The 22,603-nt window shown below is 43.5% G+C and overlaps 1 protein-coding gene across 5 annotated transcripts in view; it reads right to left on the reverse strand.

The window, feature by feature from the left end:
- PTPRJ (protein tyrosine phosphatase receptor type J) overlaps positions 1-22,603 on the reverse strand; it is a 191,438-nt gene that overhangs the window by 36,944 nt on the left and 131,891 nt on the right. For 3 of the 5 annotated variants that reach the window (XM_045371851.3, XM_074013608.1, XM_074013606.1), the window contains exons 3-8: positions 20,233-20,469; positions 11,613-11,876; positions 9,015-9,266; positions 7,700-7,918; positions 4,859-5,122; positions 2,169-2,432 (exon numbers count right to left, since the gene is read on the reverse strand). In XM_045371851.3, the coding sequence (XP_045227786.2) occupies positions 2,169-2,432; positions 4,859-5,122; positions 7,700-7,918; positions 9,015-9,266; positions 11,613-11,876; positions 20,233-20,469 (1,500 nt within the window). The remainder of the gene's footprint in view (positions 1-2,168; positions 2,433-4,858; positions 5,123-7,699; positions 7,919-9,014; positions 9,267-11,612; positions 11,877-20,232; positions 20,470-22,603) is intronic. The other 2 variants (XM_074013605.1, XM_074013607.1) reach the window with 2 other exon arrangements.

The following is a 22,603-nucleotide window of genomic DNA, read 5'->3' on the forward strand; positions in this document are numbered from 1 at the left end:
CCCCCAACATATTATATTATTGTTACAGTAAGTTCTGAGCAATAGCAAGTAGCACGATATCACACATCCCCATCAGTGGTGATCCTCTTACCATTATCCACATCCTTAAAAGACAGAAGAAACATGTTGATGTTAAGACTTCATGTCAACAGTCTAAAATGCAGACTTGCAAAGGGAATACTGCATTTCATCTGAGGGATGCATTTTAGTAGACCCCTTATTTCGGAAGCAGATCCTCTGAATGACTATTGGTGCTTAACCTAACCAGCACAGTTGAAGAAGCTTCTTCAAGGAGAATCTCAAAAGCCTAACTCATTTCATGTGTGTTTCAAGGAATCTGTCCCATTTCTTTATTCTACCCTCTGTATAAAAGATTTCAACTATCTTGAATCAAAGATCTAGGAAGACTGTATGTTTTTCAACCTTTCAAAAAAAATAATTTCAAATTTTTAAAACAACAATAAAAAGCATTACTCGCTAGGATTTTCCAGAAGTTTCTCCTGTAGGCTAGAAACAATTTAATAATTTATTTAAACTGTTTCTATAAAAAAAATTTTTTTTTGAGACAGGGTCTCCCAGGCTGGTGCTGGTCTGCAACTGCTGGGTCAAGCAAATCCTCCTGCCACAGCCTCTCAAGTAGCTGGGACTATGGGTGCAGGCCACCATAGCTGACTATAAAATGATTTTATCAATTTCAGTTAGCCTTCTAGAACGACAAACTATCATATCACAGTGTTGTGTATGAAAGACTGTCAAGAGTCCACCTGCCCAACACAGCACAGTAGTTAATTTCTAACACATCTTGACCAGAGGTTCTTAAACTTTTTGCTCTCAGGACTTCTTTACCTTCTTAAAGGTTATTAAGGCTCTCAGAGAATTTGTATTTACATAGGTTATATTTATTAAGATTTACTATATCGGGGATTTAAAATGAAATTTTTTAAATGTAAGAATCTACAGCATATATTCCATTAGCCCTCAGAGAGACAAGGTCATCCTATGTCAGATCAAAGTTGGAAAACTCCAAAAGAGAATGAGAATGAAAAAGTCAAATAACATTTTAGTATTGTTACGATAATACTACCTTGGAGACACCTTGAAAGAACCTAGGGATCCCTAGAGAGCCCTGGACCACAATTTGAAAACCACTGATCTAGCCCAGAGGTCAATAAACATTCTCTGTAATGGCCAGAAAATAAATATCTCAGGCTTCACAAGCCACACATTCTCTGTTGCCACTACTCAATTCTAGCACCAAAGTAGCCATAGACAGTACATAAGCAAATGAACATGGCTGTGATCCAATAAAACTTTTTTTACAAAAACAGACAGTGAGCCAAATTTGGCGTAGGGGCCATTCTTATCTGCCAACTCTGTTTCAGATGATGGAATTCCAGGCAGGTGTTCAAATCATCTTGTAGAAATATTATTGTATTAAGAGGAAAGAATATTCATAATTAATTGGCAAGTTGGGGAAAAGGCAGATTACAAAACCACATGTACAGATGGCCTCAATGTTTGTCAAAGAAATACATATATATTTGTGGGCTGGGCGCGGTGGCGCACATCTGTAATCCCAGCGTTTTGGGAGGCTGAGGTGGGTGGATCACTTGAGATCAGGAGATCAAGACCAGCCTGGCCAATATGGCAAAACCCCGTCTCTACTAAAAGTATAAAAATTAGCCAGGCGTGGTGGCGCACACCTGTAATTCCAGCTACTCAGGAGGGTGAGGCACAAGAATAGCTTTGCTTGAACCTAGGAGGTGGAGGTTGCAGTGAGCCGAGATCACGCCACTGCACTCCAGCCTGGGTGACAGGGTAAGACTGTCTCAAAAAAAAAAAAAATATATATATATATATGTGTGTGTGTGTGTGTGTGTGTATTATATATATGTATTAAATATGTATGTATTAAATATATGTAAGTATACATGTTTAAAAATTATAAAATGTCATACATCAAAAGTGATTATCTCTGATGGTTTCCATGTAAGTTTTTTCTACTTGCCTGTATTTCATAAAATAAGCATTACTGTTATTATGAAAATTGTTAAAGGTTTTTCTTAGATAATTAAAAGAAAAACAGTATTTGGAAACATTATATTTATTAATTATGCTGATTTCCTTTAAGAAACATGACGGTTTAACAGAAAAGCCTATTTGCTTACCAGTTCTATTGCAAACTGTCCGAGACGCCCCTTTGGTCCCATTTGGTCCTTCTGGAACTATTTCAAAGCAATACTTGGTTCCAGGGAACAAGTCACCAATGATAATACTTTGGTTGGTGGTTATTTCTACCCCAGCAACCTCCTGCACACAGGATATGCATATGATACAAATCTGAAAGGATTCTGCATCATGGCTACTCCATGCTAAGCCGATCTCCGTCGTGCTGACCACTGTCACTCGGAAGTCGGAAACTGGACCAGGGGCTATGCAAAGAAAGTAAACAACTAGATTAAAAATATATTTCTCCAGGAGACAGGGATGTCCCACTTCAGAAAATATTTACACTGAGATGAAATGTACACTTAGGACACCTGATCCCTCTCTTTGTCTTCTTTGTATCATCATCTACAACACGAGCCCCTCAGAAACAGCTGTTTCTGGCCATGGAGAGAGCACTTGACCATGAGAGTGCAGAAGCTCCGTGCTCACACTGCACACAATCATTCACAGGAAATGAAAGGAGGCGTGAGCTCCTGTGGTCCAGGGCTCAGGCTCTGGAGGAGAACCTTGGCCACACGGGCTGCTTTATCTTGAATGCATTACTAGCCTCCCAGAGCCTCTGTTCAGGGACGGACAGCAGAGACCACTCTTGACCCCCAAAATCCATTTCCCTGTTTTCCCTTCATCATACCCACCCAGATTTTTAGCGCTGTGTGTGCACAGCTGTTCAAACAAAGACCACATTTCCCAGCTTCCCATGCAGCTAGATGTTGCATGTGACTAAGTTTTGGTCAACAGAGTGAGAGCAGAGGTACTGGGTGACTTCTAGGAAGTGTCCTTTAAGGGTGGAGCACAACCTTCTGTCCTTCCTCCTTCTTATAGCTGGAGTGTGGATGCGATGACTGGAGCTCACGCTGCCTGGCTCTAGAACCAACACTACAGCGGTGGCTGCAGCTTCCTGATCCCAGGATCACAGCTCAGAACATACACCCCTGGATCCAGCAACTATAGCAGGGACTTCCTGATTCCTCCCTGTGCTGTCTGTGACCAAGGTGGTGACTCTCCAGGGGGTCATTTCTGCAGCCTTGTCCAGGAGTCATTTCTTGGGGCCAGGCCTAACGCCTGCTCCCCAGCTGTTATGAGCTGACTTGTGCTCCCTCACTCCCAAATGTATATGTTTATGTCCTAACCCTCAAGACCTCAGAATGTGGCTGTCTTTGGAGACAAGAGTCTTTAAAGAGGTAATTAAGTTAATGTAAGGTCATGAAGGTAGGCCCTAATCCAGCAAGACTGGTGTCCTTACAAAGGGAGATGAGGACATAGGCACACGCAGACTAAGGACAACCACGTGAGGGAGAAGACAGTCATCTATAAGCCAAGAGGGAGGCCTCAGAAGAAACCACACCTGCCGCTGCCTTAATCTTTAACCTTCAGCCTCCAGAACTATGAGAAAGTCTATTTCTGTTGTTTAAGCCACGCAGCCTTTGGTACTTGTTCTGGTAACCCTAGCGAACTAATACACCAGCTCTTCTAATGATTCTGTGACACCTCAATTGCCAGGATAAATCCCTTTTGGTTAAAAGAGCTCACAGTTTCTGTTTCATGCAATTGAGTCCTGCATAACCTCTACCGCCCCCGTCCTGCCTAGTACTGGGCTTCTGTTACGGGAGGGAGAAATAAACCCCTGTCTTGTTTAAGCCATGGATACTTGGGGTTTGTTGTCGTTGTTTTTAGTGGTGCTATTCGTGGCTGAACCTAATCCTAACTAATAAATAGTAAAAGAGTAAAGTAAAAGGTAAAGAAATGCAAGCATATTTCATTTTCCCAAAGAGCCAGTCCAAAATACATCTGTAAGAATGCTAAGGTGTGCTTCCTGGGAAGGAATGGACGTTCTTGTGGGATAAGCCCTGGGTCCAGAGCCACACACTCCTGGGTTCAAGTCCAGCTCTGCCACTCACTAGCTCTGCAGCCGTGGGCAAACTGTTCCGCCATGAGGGTATCGCTCCCTCATCTGTAAAAGGGGACCCCAATACCTACCTTGGAGGCCACTGCAGTGTCTATAAAATCTCCTGGCACAGTGCAAAATGCAGTGTTGGTGTCACTACTATTGTTTAATCGTATATAATCAATATTATACCACCATACCACTAGTGCACCATTACTGTTTTATTTTACATTATTGGACCTTCTTTGGAACCAAAAGCTTTTTATTTGCTGCATAAAATCTTATTTTAAAGGGACATTTAAACAAACAAGATGAGATGCAGCTGTGCCAGTGATTCATTATAATATCAGCACCCAAGACACAAGGGGACATGAATATCCACATCATTTTTGTCTCCATGTATTAATTCACTCTAGGTTTCCTCCACACTGGAAAGGGAGTTACAAGCGCAGGCTCCAGGTGAGAAATACCAGAGGCTTCATCTCACCTCTGCCACTTTCCAGCTGTGACACCTGTCTAGCACCTCTCTCAGCCTTGGCTTCCTATCTATAAAGTAAGGCTACTGCCAACCACGTCACAGGGCTGTCGTGAGCATACAATGTGCCAGTGCAAGGAAAGCATGTCACACGAAGCTCGGCGTGTGGTCAGCTGACAGTCACCATTATTATATCACACATCCTGTGTTTGAGCCTACCATGTAGCACGACAGCAGGAAAGGGTGGCGAGAGCCAAGCATGAACTCACGGGTGTACACTTGGAGGAAGGCCGGTGTGCCCTCAGTGTCACCTAGGAAAGGGCACACTGTGATGCGGTAGAAGGTGCTTGAGCGGAGTCCCGAGATGACAGCGCGAGCCTCGCTGACGGTGAGATTGAGAGGATCTGTCTCCCCCGCCACATGTATCTTGTAGGTATAGTTAGATGGCGGCTCATTATCACTGACTTTCCAGGTCAGGGTCAGGCTTGTGGCACTGATATTCACAACGGTGACGTCAAAAACCTGAATAGCATCTGTGAGAACACAAGAGGAGTTCAAAATAACCAGAACGGCCAAGGCAGAGGGAGGGAGAGGTCATCAGGGCATGCTGTCGAGCCCAGGAAACTCTCCTCTGCACCATCAGCCACGGCTAGGAAAGCATGAGGGTCCCAGCCAAAGTCAGGCATCATCAGGCGGTGAAGAAACAACCTGGCCAATGGCACCTACAGGGTTACTCTTTGTCCCTTTTTGTAAGGTGACTTTAGAGATTTGACCTAAATGATGACTTGGACTCTATGCACGTCTTACCCTAGGGCCAGGGGCACCCAGAAAAGTTGTCAAACACAAATGATGCAAAAGCGAACACTGCGATCTACGGGATCGCCTGAGATCACAGAAGTCAGGACGAGGCAGGCCTGGGTTCTAGGGCTCACTCTGCTGTGACACCCAGTTGGGCCGCAGGAAAACCACTGGAGCTCAGCTTCCTCATCTATAAAACTGGGAGAGCAATCCTAACCTCAAGAAAAGACAACCCAAGTGCCAGTTATTCGCCACCTGCCCACCCCACCCTCCCGACGTGTCTGCTGTCCTTCCCTCACCTGCTCTGTGCCCAGGAGGTTGACCCTGCACAAGGCGTCACAGGGGGGTCTTGCCACGTGGGCTGTGACCAGGTTCCACCATGAGCCAATGGGCAGGCACCTGAAGGGCCACAGGAGAAAGGAGTCGGTGCCTTCCTCCATCGCCTCCTGCTCTGGGCCTCCTGTTCTGACACAGCTGTGTCCTCCACTGCTCCAGCTCTCACTGGGCTCCAGAAACACCCTGTCCTCCTCTAGCCCTTCAGCCCTTGAGGTGGCTTTCTGCTGTGGACGAGTCTTGGGTGCCTCAACAATGTCCTCTGATGGTTTCCTTAACCCTGCCCCACCTAACTAGTCACTTGAAAAGTGCAGCGTGCTCTGAGGTGGGTGGAAATGTGTATTTGTTTGTGTGTGTGTGTGTGTGTGTGTGTGTGTGTGTGTGTGTGTGTGTGTGTTGCAACAGACTGAATGTTTCTGCCCCCATAAAATTCCTGTGTTGAAATCCTAACCCCTGATATGATGGTTTTTGGAGGTGGGGCTTTGGGGAGGCAATTAGGTCATGGATTACCTCCCTCCCAAATGTTATTAGTGCCCTTATCAAAGAGGCTGGAGAGAAACCCCTCCCTCACCCCTTCAACCACATGAAGACCCAGGGAGCCTGCAACCCGGAAGAGGAAGACGGTGTTCACCCAGAGCCCAGGTATGCTGCAGCACCCCAGTCTCAGACTTCCAGCCTCCAGAACCCTGAGAAATAAATGTTCATTGTTTACGCCATCTAGTGCATGGCCATTTGTTACAGCAGCCCAAACTGAATCAGATTTATTTATACACACACACTCGCCCCTTAGAGAGAGGGAAAGGCTACCATCATGATTATTTACCAAGCATGAAGACAGTTCAACGCAAACCAGGATGTGTGTGAATTCACACCACCAAGAGCCTGAGATGTAATCACTACTACTTTGCTTTTGCTCAAACTGCTTTAAAAAACAGGGACCCCAGGCCCACACGAATTCATGAGTCATTTGAGCAAATCAGGCAAAGGGCCCTTCTCCTGGCTGGGCCCAGCCCTGGATGCATGGCTTGATGCAGGGCACACAGGCCAGATTTCAGCCCCTTTCACCCTCTCACACAAGCTTACCGTGTGCAGGACACCCCACCACTGCCAACCGCACCCATGTAGGAGCCCCTTCCTCCTCCTCCAACTAACCCACCCTCTGGAATCCAAGCCCTCCTCACCCGAGAGCCTCCCGCCTGCCACTCCTGCCAGGTCACTGCAGACCCAATGAAGTCAGGTGGGCTCTCCTACAGCCGCATCCTCCCCACCCACCCCGACGTTAGCAAAACAAGTACAAGGGGAAGGAAGGACACAAATGGACCCTCCTTCAATGTGGATACCACGAAAAGCTGTCATTCCTTACAGACATGGCTTCTCACCGATGTCTTGCCAAAACTTCTAGCCCTGTACAAGTAACACAGCCTGGCCAGTAACTACCTCTAGGTATTCCCAAACGTGTTCCCCTCCCGCTCTTTTCACCAAAGCCTCCAAATATTGGTGAACTTACAGAGTGAAAGTGCTGATACATTACAGCGAGGAAGCAGCAATGTGCATTTCAACAAGCATTTCAACAGAAAGACTGGTATGAATGACGAGGGCAGGCGACAAAACGAAACTCACTTTCTTAACTCAAAGTAGGGGAAAAATAAGCAATGATGATCTATTTTTAAGAGGAAAGTATGACGCCAGTTTGTGTCATCGGCCACCACGCAGAGCTGTGAAAGACGGCGGGAGGCAGTGCCCGGTGCTCACACACGGGCTGCTCCGTGTATCTGATTTCACTTAATGACAGATGTGCACTGCCCATGGAGTTAAGAAGAAACTGAGCAGATCTGCTCTGTCCAAAATCTCCTCCAGAAAGCTCCCTCTGACATCAAAACTAGTTGTTATGCAAGAAATCACTCAGAATCGGAATCACAGGAGACAGAACACTGCGCTAAGAAACTCTGGCTGCCACCATTTTACAAAGCTCAACCTACTTGTCCTGAACTCTATGGTCTGGGGCTGTCCTTCTGTGCCATTCGCTGCCTGGGAATAAACGGTGGCATTGTATCGGGTGCCAGGCTTTAACTCGACAAGCAGGACTTCCGTGTCTCGGGACTGCTGGCTGGAGGATGAGTCCGCAGGTCCCAGGAGGGACTCGTTGTACACAGGGGCGGTGGGGCTGCCTGCCCGGCTTCTCTCTGTGTTGCTGGCATCTGTTTCAAGCACAGGAGACAAAAAGACATCAACCACAAGAGGGACACATCCCCCATCTTCCTTTGGAGCCCCCCGCCCCATCAGATGGCCATCAGACAGTGGCCACAGTTGGTGCTCCATCAATATCTGCTCCCTTCCTCCTCCAGAGAGAGCAGCAGCCCCATAAAAAGGCCTGATAGCTCTATCTTCATTTGTACTGTTATTCCAGTAGCACCACAGATATCTGGCGCTTCTCCTTCAAACTCTGCTTATTTCAGGTCATTCTCCCTTCTTTGGGACGTTTTCTTCTCCTGTCCCAGCATGGATTTCCAGGGATAGCTCTGTGAAGCAGACTTTGCTAATCAGACCCCACTCAAGACACGTTTCCCTGGACCAGACCTTGGCTGGTGGGGCAGCTGCAGGGTGTGAAACGGGAGCAGCTGGGCTCCTTGAGTGTGCAGAGGGAGCTGCTCTGAGAATGAAGCTGATAAACAGAAAGAAGCAGGAGGGAGGGATGAGAATTGCCTCATCTCTTTCTCTAAGGCTTCCCGCTAGCAGGAAAATCCACACGAGACAATAAATTGTTCCTTCTGTCTGAGCTATCCAAAGTCTGGTTTCTGTCACTTGCAAGCAAGGATCCTGACATCCGCTCTGCGGCTCTGTTTTCCTAAGTGTACAATGCAGGTTAAGTTCCTGTCCTCCTCGTGGAGTTAGCCTGGGGATCCTCTACAAATGCTCTGAAATCTGCAAATAACAACGCCAACGTCAGCCAGCAGACGTGATAAGTTCCTCTGAAGGCCCAACTTTGGTTGACACAGCTGTTATTTGCTCAACTGAAAGAGAGAAAGCTAAAGGGGCCTCTACTTTCCCGGGTACCAGACTCTAAACAGTTTCAATCCCTATTGCTGTTCTCAGCCCCAATGTGTTCCCCTGTAAAATCAGAACACGTTTCCTTCCTTCCTCATGCAGGTGGGGGATCAAACTAAAATGTGGAGGAAAAGCCCTCTATAAATTCTAAATCTCCATACACATGGAAGAGCAATTTATTTTTTAAAACATTAAGATACTGAAAGTGAGAACCAGTAAGGGAGATGGGAGGTACCCTTTGTAACTCACCCAAGACCCCTTCTGTGCCCAGGGGGTCTCCCTCTGTCTTATTTGATTGTAGAAGATATGGGTTGATGCTGTATTGAACCCCTGGCTTCAGGCCTGAGATATTGACTGCGAAGTCTTGAGTCGACTCCTCATAGCTTCCAATGCCTTCAAGAAGCACCCGGCAGGAGGCAGTGCCATCGCCATTGCTCCAGGAGAGAGTAGCCTGCCTCACACCCGTGAGGGCAACACGGAGACCAGAAACTGGAATCGGCTCTATTTTAAAAACACAACATGCATTAATGGAATAAGAGATATGCAGTCACCTTCATTAAGAATGACTGGGGTTCAGTGCTGGGAGCAGGTTTTCAAAGAAAAGAAAAAAAGAAAGAATGAGGTCACTGAGGTCCTGATGTGACTCACTAAAAATACTTCCTTTCTATCACAGTCCAATGCATTTCCATCATTTCACAGCAGGGCTGGGGGAGAAAATAATAACGCGGAAAAGAAGCAAAAAACCTTAAAACTGAAATTGTTTAGGATCCACACTGGTCTCCAAGATTAACCCCAATAGTGACTGGACACTCTTCTAAATTGTCCCTTTTAAACGGTAGCATTTAATTACATGTGTTTTAGCTATCAGGAACAAAGCCTCAACTAAAGTGACTGCCTACTAATCTAAAGGTCTCAATTCAAGACAATGCAAATAATATCATTCTAAATTACCGCGACATTTGAAGTAAGCAGCACATTCGATATCCCAGCCCCAAGGGGATTTTTCAGAAGACATTCCGTCTCCACTATGTCCTGGCCCTTCCTCCCATCACCTTACTTGGCTGATAGTAACATAAGTCAAACCACTTCACCCAAAATGACATGCACTCCCCTCACTTATCCGGTAAGAACACGGAGACCCAGAGAGGCAGGGCGGTTTGCTCAAGAACACACACTCCCAGTAGCAGTGGGGACAGGAGAACCAGGGCTGTAGCTTCACGAACAGAAAAGCACAGGTAGGGCTGCAGATAGAGCCCTGCCTGAGGGCTGCAGGGGTCTGAAGGTGAAGACGTTGGCCTAGATGATTCTAAGGCACCGTCCAGCTCCAAAACAGTGAGATGATTCCTCACAGCACATGTCTCTCATGCAAAGATTTCTAAATCAGGTCAGTCGTGTCTTTTTGTTTTATTAAGTAACGCGGAACCAATCAATCCCCAGCTCGGTGACTGCGGATAGCTGTTATGAACATCACTGCGCCACAGTGGTCTAGAGTTAGACTCCGGGTTCCAGCCCCACCACTTGAAGCTCCTAACTCTGAGACGCTGGCAGAAACTTAACTTCTCCACATTACAGCGTCTTCCGCTGCAGCCCCCAGGGTTACTGTGAGGACAAAATAACAGTAAGGACAGCGAGGCACACGGTCCGTGCTCAATACGCAGCAGCTGACGGACCTGCTCCAATGCAGCCCTGCGCTCGGGGCTTTAAGGCAGATAAGGACGCTCGGCCCCTCTACCGGTGCTTCCTGCCCCTCCGCATCCCCTTTCCCACGGCCACCCCCTCGGGCTCGCCTTGTCCTCATCACCATTTCCAAGTTCTGTGCTCTTTTCTCTCATTCTCATCTCTTCTGTCTTCTCTCTGTGCTCTCCTTCTTTTCCTCTCTTTCACAAGGTAACAGAGCAAACCTTTACAGCGGGTTCCCCCCGCTCCCCCACAAAATAGGGCTCTGAGGAGCTCCAGGAGTTTTGTGAGGGTGCCCGTGACACCCATTTCTTTGGCTCTTTTCTCTCCAGCTCTTTTTGTTTTTACTTAATGAGCTCCTGGGCAAGGTTTTGTTTAAAGAAATAGTTTCCTGACTAAAAATGCTGGAAGCCACTGGTTTCGTGTTTGCTGCTCCATGCTGGATCTCGTTCACCTCCAGCCGTGGGGGCTCCAAGAGCTCAGGCGCCCATGGGCGACTCCAGCCCCTGAGATCACACCCCCCAGCCCCCCAGGTCAGAAAACTAACAGAGGACCTCTTTTTTCAATTTTTGGTTCTCTTCACCTTAAAAAAGTTTCTCCACCTGTTTTTTAAAAATGTTTGGTTCTTTTCAGCTTAAAAAAAGAGCTAAGTTTGCAGCTCTAATAGATGGCTTAGGCATTGACATCTAAGATAAATCAAAATCTAAACTGTCAAATCTGAATTAAAATTTAAATATCATCAAGCTCTTATTTCATTTGAAACACACGCTCCTCTATAACATACACCAAACTTCCCTGCCCAACAGAAACTCCTGGGAATACAAACACAGCATCAATTTCCTGGGAGCTTAAAAGGCCGGTAATTACCATGAAAACACATTTTTAAGGAAGTCTCTACTCCTGAGTCTTAACAGAAAAGTAGGTATTAACCAACAATAACGGAAGATGTTTAAAACCACACAGAAGTCGTCAGAACTTCCCAAAACACAGAGGGCCTTCATACTGAATGATGTGGGGAAATCCGAGGCTTGCAACAACACAGCACCTTTTCTCCTCTTCTAGTTTATGCAAACCACTCTCTTCCCAACAGACAACTTGAATGGACCAGGCCCTAGAACACAGGATAATAAGAAATGGTTTGTCACCATCCCTGGGAGCCAGTCATCTTACCTGTGACGACATTGATGACTCTGGGATCTCCCCAAGTCTCATTGCCTGTTCCTGGAGTGACGGAGAACACATATGAAGTTCCAGGACGTAAGCCTGTGATGTTACACCGTGGTCGATACACAACAGTAACTGTTGTCTCATTTTCCATCTCATTCTTTACCACACACTTGTACTCGGAAGCAGCCAAGTCGTTACTTTTCCAGGTTAAGATCACATTGGTTGGACTGATGGAAACAGCTTTAATGTCAAACACAGGACTGGGCCCTATATTGTTTTCAAAAAAAAAAAAAATTAATGCACTTCAAAAAGAAATGTAAGAGCGAGGTCTGCTCTATAGGTCTAGTTTCCAGAAGTGACTTTCCAATCACAGAGTTTTATCTCTTTGCTTTCTAGACTTCCCTGCACCACAATTTATTTAAATCCATATGCATACATGTACGTATGTATGTTAGTAAAACAGAAGCCTTTGGAACAGAAGCAAAACTGATAGAAGTTGGTCGTGTTGGCTGTGACTTAAAAATGGGGTTAAGTCTGTATAGAAAGTGATACAAAAAGAGACCAAATTTTGGGAGGCCAAGGCGGACGGATCCCCTGAGATCACGAGTTCAAGACCAGCCTGGCCAACATGGTGAAACCCCATCTCTACTACAAAAATACAAAAAGTAGCTGGGCGTGGTGGCAGGCGCCTGTAATCCTAGCTACTCGGGAGGCTGAGGCAGGAGAATCACTTGAACCCAGGAGGTGGAGGTTGCAGTGAGCCGAGATCGCGCCACTGCACTCCAGCCTGGGTGATAAGACTGAGACTCCGTCTCAAAATAAAAAAAAGAGATCAAAGATGCAAAATGAGTCCATCTCCCCATTCTCAGAAAACGCCGCATGATGCAGAAGCACATGCTAACTTTTTTGCCAAACCCTGACATCTAGAAGGAAGCTCAGTGGTTTTCTGACATAAAGATAGCAGGGGCAGAGCAGCATAAAAAGAAAAGAACTGGTCTTGGAACCCAGATCGGGGATTAAAGACCTGCTCCATCTATTAGCTGTGTGGCCTAGAATTAGTCCCTTCAAACCTCTCCGTCTCCAATTCCTCTGTTGACAGCTCTAGCACACCACACTAAACACAATGAATTATTATTGAACCACCATGATACGATAAACAAGGGACAAGATTTGGACATTAGAAATCTGGTTTCAGGGTCCAATTCTGCTAGTCGCTCACCGTGCAATTTTACTCAAAGTAATCTCACCTCTCTGAACCTTAGTTTCATCATCTTAGATGTACAAGATCGTAAACCAGTGGAAGCCATCAGGGTTACTAACTGTAGAACTACCAAATGCATGCATCCTAATTAAGCTGAAGACTGAGGAGTAATAATCAGAAACTGAAGAGTAAAACCCAGGTGATATGGCCATCATTCTCAAGGAGCTTGGGACTAATCCCAAAGGAGTAGAGATGGCATAAGTGTTACCATCTTGGTATGTGCATGGAAAGTGTGCCTCACCTGGCTCATGGGATATACATTCATTCATCCAATCAATAAAAAAACTGCAGGAAGCCAGGCACACTGGCTCATGCCTGTAATCCCAGCACTTTGGGAGGCTGAGGCAGGCAGATCATTTGAGGTCAGGAGTTTGACACCAGCCTGGCCAACATGGTGAAACCCTGTCTCTACCAAAAATACAAAAATTAGTTGGGTATGGTGGCAGCCACCTGTGATCCCAGCTACTCAGGAGGCTGAGGCAGGAGAATCGCTTGAACCCAGGAGGTGGAGGTTACAGTGAGCCAAGATCACGCCACTACACTCCAGCCTGGGCAACAGAGCGAGACTCTGTCTCAAAAGAAAAAAAATTAATTAATTAATTAAAAAGGCAGGAGAAGAAATAAGAGAAGGGAAAATGGAACAAGCAGGGAAGGATCCTGTGGCCCACAATTCAACAAACACCATGCCAGAAGGCCCCTCCAGGCTTGAGTGTCCTCTTTATAAAGTGACACGTTCACAGAGTCAGAGTGGCATAGTTGGAAGATGATCGCAGCTGCTCCCATTTACAATCAATAACAATGATGGTGATGAGGATAATGATAAAACAGTAACAATAGTTGCAGTGGTACAGGTAGCAAGAACAGCAGCACTCCTTTTGAGAGGCCAACCATGTCCCAGATGCTGTACAGTATGTTCTCATTTATGCCTCACAACAACTTCATGAGAAAACTATGGCACCATTTTTTTTTTTTTTTTTTTTGAGACAAAGTCTTGTTCATCACCCAGGCTGGAGTGCAATGGTACAATCTCAGCTCACCGCAACCTCTGCCTCCCAGGTTCAAGCGATTCTCCTGCTTCAGCCTCTCGAGTAGCTGGGATTACAGGCGCCCGCCACCACACCCGGCTAATGGCACCATTTTAAAGAAGGAGAAATGCTTTAAGAAGTAAATTGTATTGATTCACACAGGAATTCTGGGAAGGTTTTGGAAAAGCAAGTTCTTAAGTTCAGAAAAGAAAGCACAGTTAACAGTATTTTTTGGTCAAATGTTTTTTCTGCATCTGCTGAAATGATCGTATGGTTTCTGTCCTTCATTCTGTTAACATGGTGTAGCACATTTATTGTTTCGCACAAGTTGAACCCTTTTTGCATTTCTTGGAAGAATCCCACTTGATCATGATGAATGATCTCTTTAATATGCTGTTAAATTAGGTTTGCTAGTATTTGGTTAAAGATTTTTACATCTTGGCCTATAGTGTTTTGGGTTGTAGCCTTGTCTGGTTTTGGTATCAAGGTAATGCTGGTCTTGTTAAATGAGTTTGGAAGTATTCTCTCTTCCTCAATTTTTGGAAGCATTTGAGAAGAATTGTCATTAGACCTTCTTTAAATGTTTGGCAGAGGACTGGGTGCAGTGGCTCACACCTGTAATCCCAGCACTTTGGTAGGCCAAGGTGGGGGAGTCACTTGAGGCTGGGAGTTCAAGACCAGCCTGGGCAACATAGTGAGACCCCATCTCTACAAAAAAATTTTAAAAGTTAGCTGGATGTAGTGGTGCACACCTATAGCCCCAGGTACTCGTGACGCTAAGGCAGAAGGATCATTTCAGCCCAGGAGTTCAACTTACAGTGATCTATGATCACACCACTGCACTCCAGCCTGGGTGACAGAGGGAGACACTGTCTCTTAGAATAATAATAATAATAAATAGAAATGGGAGATGTTATATTACTGATTCAACCTCCTAACTCATTATTGGATTATTCAGATTTTCTGTTTCTTTGTAATTCAATCGTAGTAAACGGTATATGGCAAGGAATTTATCCATTTCTTCTAGGTTATCCAATGTGTTGGCATATAATTGTTCATAATTGTTCCTTTGTATTTCTGTGGTGTCAGTTTATAATGTCTCTCATTTCTGATTTTCTTTGAGTAGTGTCTCTTTTTTCTTAGTCTAGCTAAAGCTTTGTCAATATTCCTTATCTTTAAAAAAAAACAATTTAGTTTATTGATTTTTCTATTGTTTTTCTAGTGCCTATTTCATTTATTTCAGTTTTGACTTTTATTATTTTGTTTATTTTACTAATTTGAAGATTAGTTTGTTCTTGTCGTTCTAGTTCCTTAACGTGCCACATCAGGTTGTTTACTTGAGGGTTTTGGTTTTTGCTTTTTTCAGACAGGTTCTCAATACCCAGGCTGGAGGTGTGAGCTTGCTTTTTTTTTTTTTTTTTTTTAAAGATGGAATCTTGCTCTGTTGCCCAGGCTGGAGTGCAGTGGTGCGATCTCAGCTCACTGCAATCTCTGCCCTCTGGGTTCAAGCAATTCTCCTGCCTCAGCCTCCCTAGTAGCTGGGATTATAGGTGTGTGTCACTACACCTGACTAATTTTTGTATTTTTAGCAGAGACGGGGTTTCACCATGTTGGCCAGGCTGGTGTCGAACTCCTGACCTCAAGTGATCCACCCACCTCGGCCTCCCAAAGTTCTAGGATTACAGGCATGAGCCACCATGCCCAGGGAGCTTTCTTTTTTTGATGTAGGAGTTTATTGCTGTCAACTTTCTTGGAAGGGTTGCTTTTGGTGTATCCCATAGGCTTTAGTATATTGTGTTTCCATTTTCATTGGCTTCAAGAAATTTTTAAATTTCCCCTTTAATTTCTTCACTGACCCATTGATTGTTCAGGGGCATCTGTGACAAAACAATTAACAATAGTTACTGTGGGAGATGGCAAGATCAGCATCACCCCTATTGGGGACCTGACCATGTCCCAGATCCTGTACTAGGGCTGTACAAGCATTTTCTAATTTATGTCTCACAGTAACTTCATGAAGGTGGTTATCGCACCATTTTAAAGAAGAAGAAGAAATATGTTAACAAATTTGCTTAAGAAGTGATGTTTGTCTCAAGATATTTTTTAGTTTCCCTTTTAATTTCATCATCAATCCATTAGTTGTTTAGGAGCATGTTGTTTAATTTCCATACATCTGTGAATTTTCTGAAGTTCCTCCTGTTATTTATTTCTAGTTTGATGCCATCATCAGAAAAGACATTCAATATGATTTCACACTTCTTAAATCTGTTAAGACTTGTTTTGTGGTCTAACATATGATCTACCTGGAGAATGTTCCAAGTGCAATTGAAAAGTATATATTCTGTAGCTGTTGGATGGAATATTCTGTATATGTCTGATACATCCATTTGGTCTAAACTGTAGTTTAAGTCTGATGCTTCCTTATTGATTTCCTGTCTGGATCATCATCCACTGCTGGAAGTAAGGTATCGGAAGTCCTCTACTATTAATGCATTGCAGTCAGTCTCTCCATTCAGATCCATTAATATGTGCTTTATATATTTAGGCATTTCAATGCTGGTTACATATATACTTACAATTGTTAAGACTTCTTGATTAATTGATCCCTTTATCATTATAAAATGATGTTTGTTGTCTCTATTAAAAGTTTTGAACTTAAAGTTTATTTTATCTGATATAAGTATAGCTACTCCTGGCTCTCTTTAGATTTCCATTAGCATGGAGTATCTTTTTCCATCCCTTCACTTTCAGTCTAGGCATGTCCTTGCAGGTGAGGTGAGTCTCTTGTAGACAGCATATTATTGAGTTTGCTGCTTTTTTTTTTAACCCATTCACACACTCTATGTCTTTTGACTGGAGAATTTAAACCCTTTACTTTCAAGGTTATTATTGATAGGTAAGAACTTACTACTGCCATTTGGTTGTTTTCTAGACTTTTTGTTCCTTTCATCCTCTCTTACTATCTTCCTTTGAGGTTAAGTGATATTCTCTAGTAGCATGTTTTGATTCCTTGCTTTTTAATTTTTGTGTATCTACTAAAGGTTCTTCTTTGTGGTTACCATGAGGCTTATAAAAAGAATCTTATAGTTATAACAAGTTATTTTATGCTGATGACAACTTTGATCACATGCACAAAAATTGACCTCTACACTTCTAGTCCATTCCCCCCTCACATTATGAATTGTTTATGTCACCATTTACATCTTGTTATATGCATATCCCCCTGCAAGTTACTGTAGTTATTATTTTTTAAGTATTATCTATTAACTTTCATACTAAAGATACGTATGACCATTAGAGTATTCATGTATTCTGAATTTGGCTGTGTATTTTACTAGTCTTATCCTTTCATATGTTTTCAATTAATCATTAGTGTCCTTTTCTTTTGGCTTAAAAACTCTCTTTAGTATTTCTTATAAGACATGTCTAGTGGTGATGAACTCCCTCAGCTTTTGTTTCTCTGGGAAAATCTTTTATCTCATCTTCATTTTTGAAGGCCAGTTCTGCTGGGTATAGTAATCTTGGTTGGCAGGTTGTTTTCTTTCAGCACTGTGAATATATCATCCCACTCTCTCCTGACCTGTAAGTTTCTGCTGAGAAGTCTGCTGCTAGCTAAAGTGGAGCTCCCTTATATGTTATTTGCTTCTTTTCTCTTTTTGCTTTCCAAATCCCCGTTATCTGTGATGTTTGACAGTGTGATTATGTTCTGGAGTAGTCTTGTTTGAATTGACTCTGATTGGGGTCATTTTTCATTCCCATACCGGATATTTATATCTTTCTCCAGGTTTGGAGAGTTTTCTGCTACTATTTCTTTAAATAAGCTTTCTACCTCTTTATCTTTCTCTTCCTCTAGATGAACTCCGATTCAAACACTACCTCTTTTGATGCTGTCCCATAAATCCTATAGGCATTCTTCATTCCTTTTTATCCACTTTTTCTTTTTCCTCCTCTGACTGTATGTTTTCAAATAATCTGTCTTTAAGTTCAAAGATTATTCTTCTGCTTGATCAATTCTACTCTTGGTGCTCTCTACTACATTTTTCATTTTGTTCAAAGTATTTTTTAGCTTCAGAATTTCTGTTTGCTTCTCTGTTAATTATCTCAATCTAGTCACTTATTGTTTTCCTCATTTCTTTGAATTATTTATCTGTATTTTCTTAAAGTTTGCTAGGCTTCCTTAAAACATGTATTTTGAATTCTCTGCCAGACAGTTCATACATCTCCCATCTCTTTATGGTCAACCACTTGCACTTTATTTTGTCTCTCTAGTAATATCATGTTTGCCTGATTATTCTTGATCTTTGTGACTCTCTGTTGATGTCTGTACATTTGAAGAAGTAAGTTCTTATTCCAGTCATTGTAGATTGGCTTCCTCTGGAAATGCCCTTCAACAGTAAGCCTGTCCAGAGATTTCTGGGCAGACTTATCTGGTATGGTCCCAACCCCTAGGACTACAATGGCCACTGAAGTACTAGGGGGTACCCTAAGCCCAAATTTTTGTAACAATACTTAACATAAGCTCCCTAGGAATTTCTTTTATTTATTTACTTTTTTTTTTTTTGAGACAGAGTCTCACTCTATCAGGAGTGCAGTGGCACCATCTCCACTCACTGCAACCTCCACCTCCTGAGTTCAAGCAATTCTCTTGCCTCAGCCTCCCGAGTAGCTGGGATTACAGGCACGCACCACCACACCCAGCTAACTTTTGTATTTTTAGTAGAGATAGGGTTTTGCCATGTTGGCCAGGCTGGTCTCGAACTCCCAACCTCAGATGATCACCTGCCTTAGCCTCCCAAAGTGCCGGGATTACAGGCGTGACCCACTGTGCCCAGCCCCCTAGCAATTTCTAAAAGTTTCTCATATTACCCTAGAAATAATTCAATGATTTAACTGTGTATGTGAAATGATACTATCAATACTTCTAGAACTAACAAAACTATTGTATCACAATGTTTTTTATGAAAAAAATGTAAATAATTTAAATAATCTACCTTCTCAACAACAGGGGAGTAGTTAAATAATTTACAATGCTTCTAGACAAGTAATTCTTCAACACTGTGGTCTCAGGGCCCTTCTAACTGCTTAAGAATTATTAAGGCTCTTGGAGAATTTTTGTTTATATGGGTTATCTTGATTAATATTTACCATACTGTATTATGAATTAAAAAGATAAAGTTTTTTAAACATAACAATACAAAAGCATACATTCCATTAGCTGTTAGAGTGACAGCGTCATCCCATATCATATAGAATCTGCAAAACTCCACTGGACACTCATGATCAAATGAGAGTAAAGAAGCCAAATAACATGTTAGTAGTATTATGATAATACCCAGAAATACCTTGAAAGAATCTAGGAGACCCCTAGAGATCTCTGAACCACAGTTTTAGAATCACTGATCTAACCCAGGTCTCAGCAATGTTTTTCTGTAAGGGCCAGAGAATAAATATTTCAGGTTTTGCAAGCCACATATTCTCCATTGCCACTACTCAATTCTAGCATGAAAGCAGCCATAGGCAGACTCAATAAAACTTTACTTACAAAAACAGGAAGTGAGCCATATTTGGCCCAAGAACCATTATTATCTACCAACCCTGATTTAGACATCAGAATGCCAGGCAGGTATTAAAACTGTCCTGTAGAAATGTACATACTAACAGAGAAGAATACTTGTAATATATTGTTGAGAAACTACATGTAAAGGATGACCTCGATACTTGTAAAACAAAATAAAACGTATATATATGTATATACATATGCACACAGGCACGTACACATCTTAAAATTGTAAAACTCGTATATCAAGTGATCAGTGGTTATCTCCAGTTAATGATTTACTTGTTATTCTTTTCTTCTTGTCTATATTTTATATAATGAATATGCATTACTATCATTATAAAAATTGTTTTAAAGATTTTCTGGCCGGGCGCGGTGGCTCAAGCCTGTAATCCCAGCACTTTGGGAGGCCGAGACGGGCGGATCACGAGGTCAAGAGATCGAGACCATCCTGGTTAACACGGTGAAACCCCGTCTCTACTAAAAAATACAAAAAACTAGCCGGCCGAGGTGGCGGACGCCTGTAGTCCCAGCTACTCGGGAGGCGGAGGCAGGAGAATGGCGTGAACCCGGGAGGCGGAGCTTGCAGTGAGCTGAGATCCGGCCACTGCACTCCAGCCTGGGTGACAGCGCGAGACTCCGTCTCAAAAAAAAAAAAAAAAAAAAAAAAGATTTTCTTAGGTAATTGAAAGAAGAACAATATTTGGAAAACATGACATTTTAAATTATACCGATTTCCTTTAAGAAACATGACTGCTCGGCAGAAAAGCCCACGCTTACCAGTAGCACTGGGAGTTTTTTGAGATGCTCCATCAGTCCCATTAGATCCTTGTTCAGGTGTTCTTAAACTATCATTGGCTCCAGAGTCTTCGCCACCCTCACTGGTATTTGTTGGCACCTGAGGTGTTCCAGTTCCATTCAGTTTGTAAAAGGATGCTGCTTCACTGCTGATCTGGGTTACGCCACTTTCCGCTGTGGCAACAGTTGTTACTGAAGGGTCACGAGTTGGACCAGGGGCTATGCAAAGATAATAAACAATTAGATTAAAAATACATTTCTCCAGGAGACAGGGATGCCCCACCTCACAAACTATTTACTCTGAAATGAAATGCAAACTTAGGAAAACTGATCCCTCTCTTTCTCTTCTTTGTATCATCACCTACAACATGAGCCCCCTCAGGAACTGCTGTTTCTGGCCACATGGAGAGTACCTGGCCATGAGAGTGCAGAAGCTCCGTGCTTACATTGCACACAGTCATTCACAGGAAATGAGAGGAGGCGTGAGCTCATGTGGCCAAGGGCTTAGGCTCTGGAGGAGAACCTTGGCCACACGGGCCACTTTATTTTGAATGCATTACTAGTCTCCCAGAGTCTCTGTTCAGGGAGGTACAGCAGAGACCACTCTTGACCCCCCAACTCCATTCCCCCATTTTCCCTTCATCATACTCCTGGAGATTTTTGGCCCTGTGTGTGCATGGCTGTTGGGAACAAAGACTACATTTCCCAGCCTCCCATGCAGCTAGATGTTGCACGTGACTAAGTTCTGTCCAACAGAGTGTGACCAGACGTTCTGTCTGACTTCTAGGAAGAGTCCTTAAAGGGTGGAGCACAACCTTCTGTCCTTCCTCCTTCTTAAACCTGTAGTGTGGATGCAATGACTGGAGCTCACGCTGCCTGGCTTCCAACACTACAGCAGTGGCTGCAGCTTCCTGATCCCAGAATCACAGCTCAGAACATACACCCCTGGATCGAGCAACTACAGCAGGGACTCCCTGATTCCTCCCTCTGCTGTCTGTGACCAAGGTGGTGACTCTCCACGGGGTCAGTTCTGCAGCCTTAGTCTGGGAGTCATTTCTCAGGGCTAGGCCTAAAGCCTGCTCCCCAGCTGTTATGAGCTGACTTGTGCTCCCCCACCCCCAAATTCGTATGTTGAAGTCCTAACTCCCAAGACCTTGATCTTATTATAGCAGCCCTGGCAAACTAATACAGCAGCCCTTCCAATGACTCTGTAAACTCTCACTTCCCAGGGTAAACCCTTTCAGTTAAAATAGCTCATGGTTTTTGTTTCCCACAACGGAGCCCTGGCCAACATTCTACGATCTACGGTAGATGTCTGCATAGAAGTGTTCTTCTGCAGCCCTGATTCACACCTGTACAAGGTACCCACCAGTTTATTTATTAAACTAATTAACAGGAAGAAAAACCCATGGCAGAACTCTTCCCATTGTTTGCACAGGCTCTAATTACCATTATTAATTGAGATTTGCTTTATTAGAGGGTTTCAGCAAGATCTGACCTTGTGTATGCTTCCATGAGTACAATCTGATTATTTTATCTCTATTTTATCTCACAAACTGAGATTTTACCAATCAGGAAAAAAAGGTTCCCAAATGTTGGGAAGAAACAAAAGCCACTGTTTTTGTTTTGTTTTTTTTTTTTTCCCTAAAAGGTACATTTTTTAAAACTACCAACTACTATTATCTTTAATTCTTTTTTTTTTTTTTAAACAGTTTCACTCTTGTTGCCCAGGCTGGAGTGCAATGGCATGATCTCAGCTCACTGCAGCCTCCACCTCCCGGGTTCAAGTGATTCTCCTGCCTCAGCCTCCCAAGTAGCTGGGATTACAGGTGCGTGCCACCACGCCTGGCTAATTTTTTGGTATTTTTAGTAGAGACGGCGTTTCACCATGTTGACCAGGCTGATCTAGAACTCCTGAATTTAGGTGATTTGCCTGCCTCGGCCTCCCAAATTGCTGGGATTACAGGCGTGAGCCACTGCAACCAGGCTTCAATTCTTATAGAAACGTCTTATGGCCAAAAAATTAGTAAGACCAGATTGTCGGGGCCAAAAAATAAATAAATAAATAAATAATTCCGGGGTGGATGGTGCCTTCAACTGAATATATTTAAGCTTCTGTAAAAAACTTGTAGTCATATCCTTATTTTTCTCATTTTATTACAGACCAGGGAATGAACCAGCACTGTCAGCAGTTGGGACTCAGCCTTGTACATGAAAGCAAAACATGCAGGAGTCCAGGTCTCGTTTTCCAGAGGTTATGCCAACCTTGCACACCATTCTTTAAATGTAGCAATGTAGCAACACAAGAAAATACTTAAAGGATAACAGTATATAAACAATATACAAATACTGT

Source organism: Macaca fascicularis, chromosome 14 (assembly GCF_037993035.2).
Source record: "Macaca fascicularis isolate 582-1 chromosome 14, T2T-MFA8v1.1".
Classification (NCBI taxonomy): domain Eukaryota; kingdom Metazoa; phylum Chordata; class Mammalia; order Primates; family Cercopithecidae; genus Macaca; species Macaca fascicularis.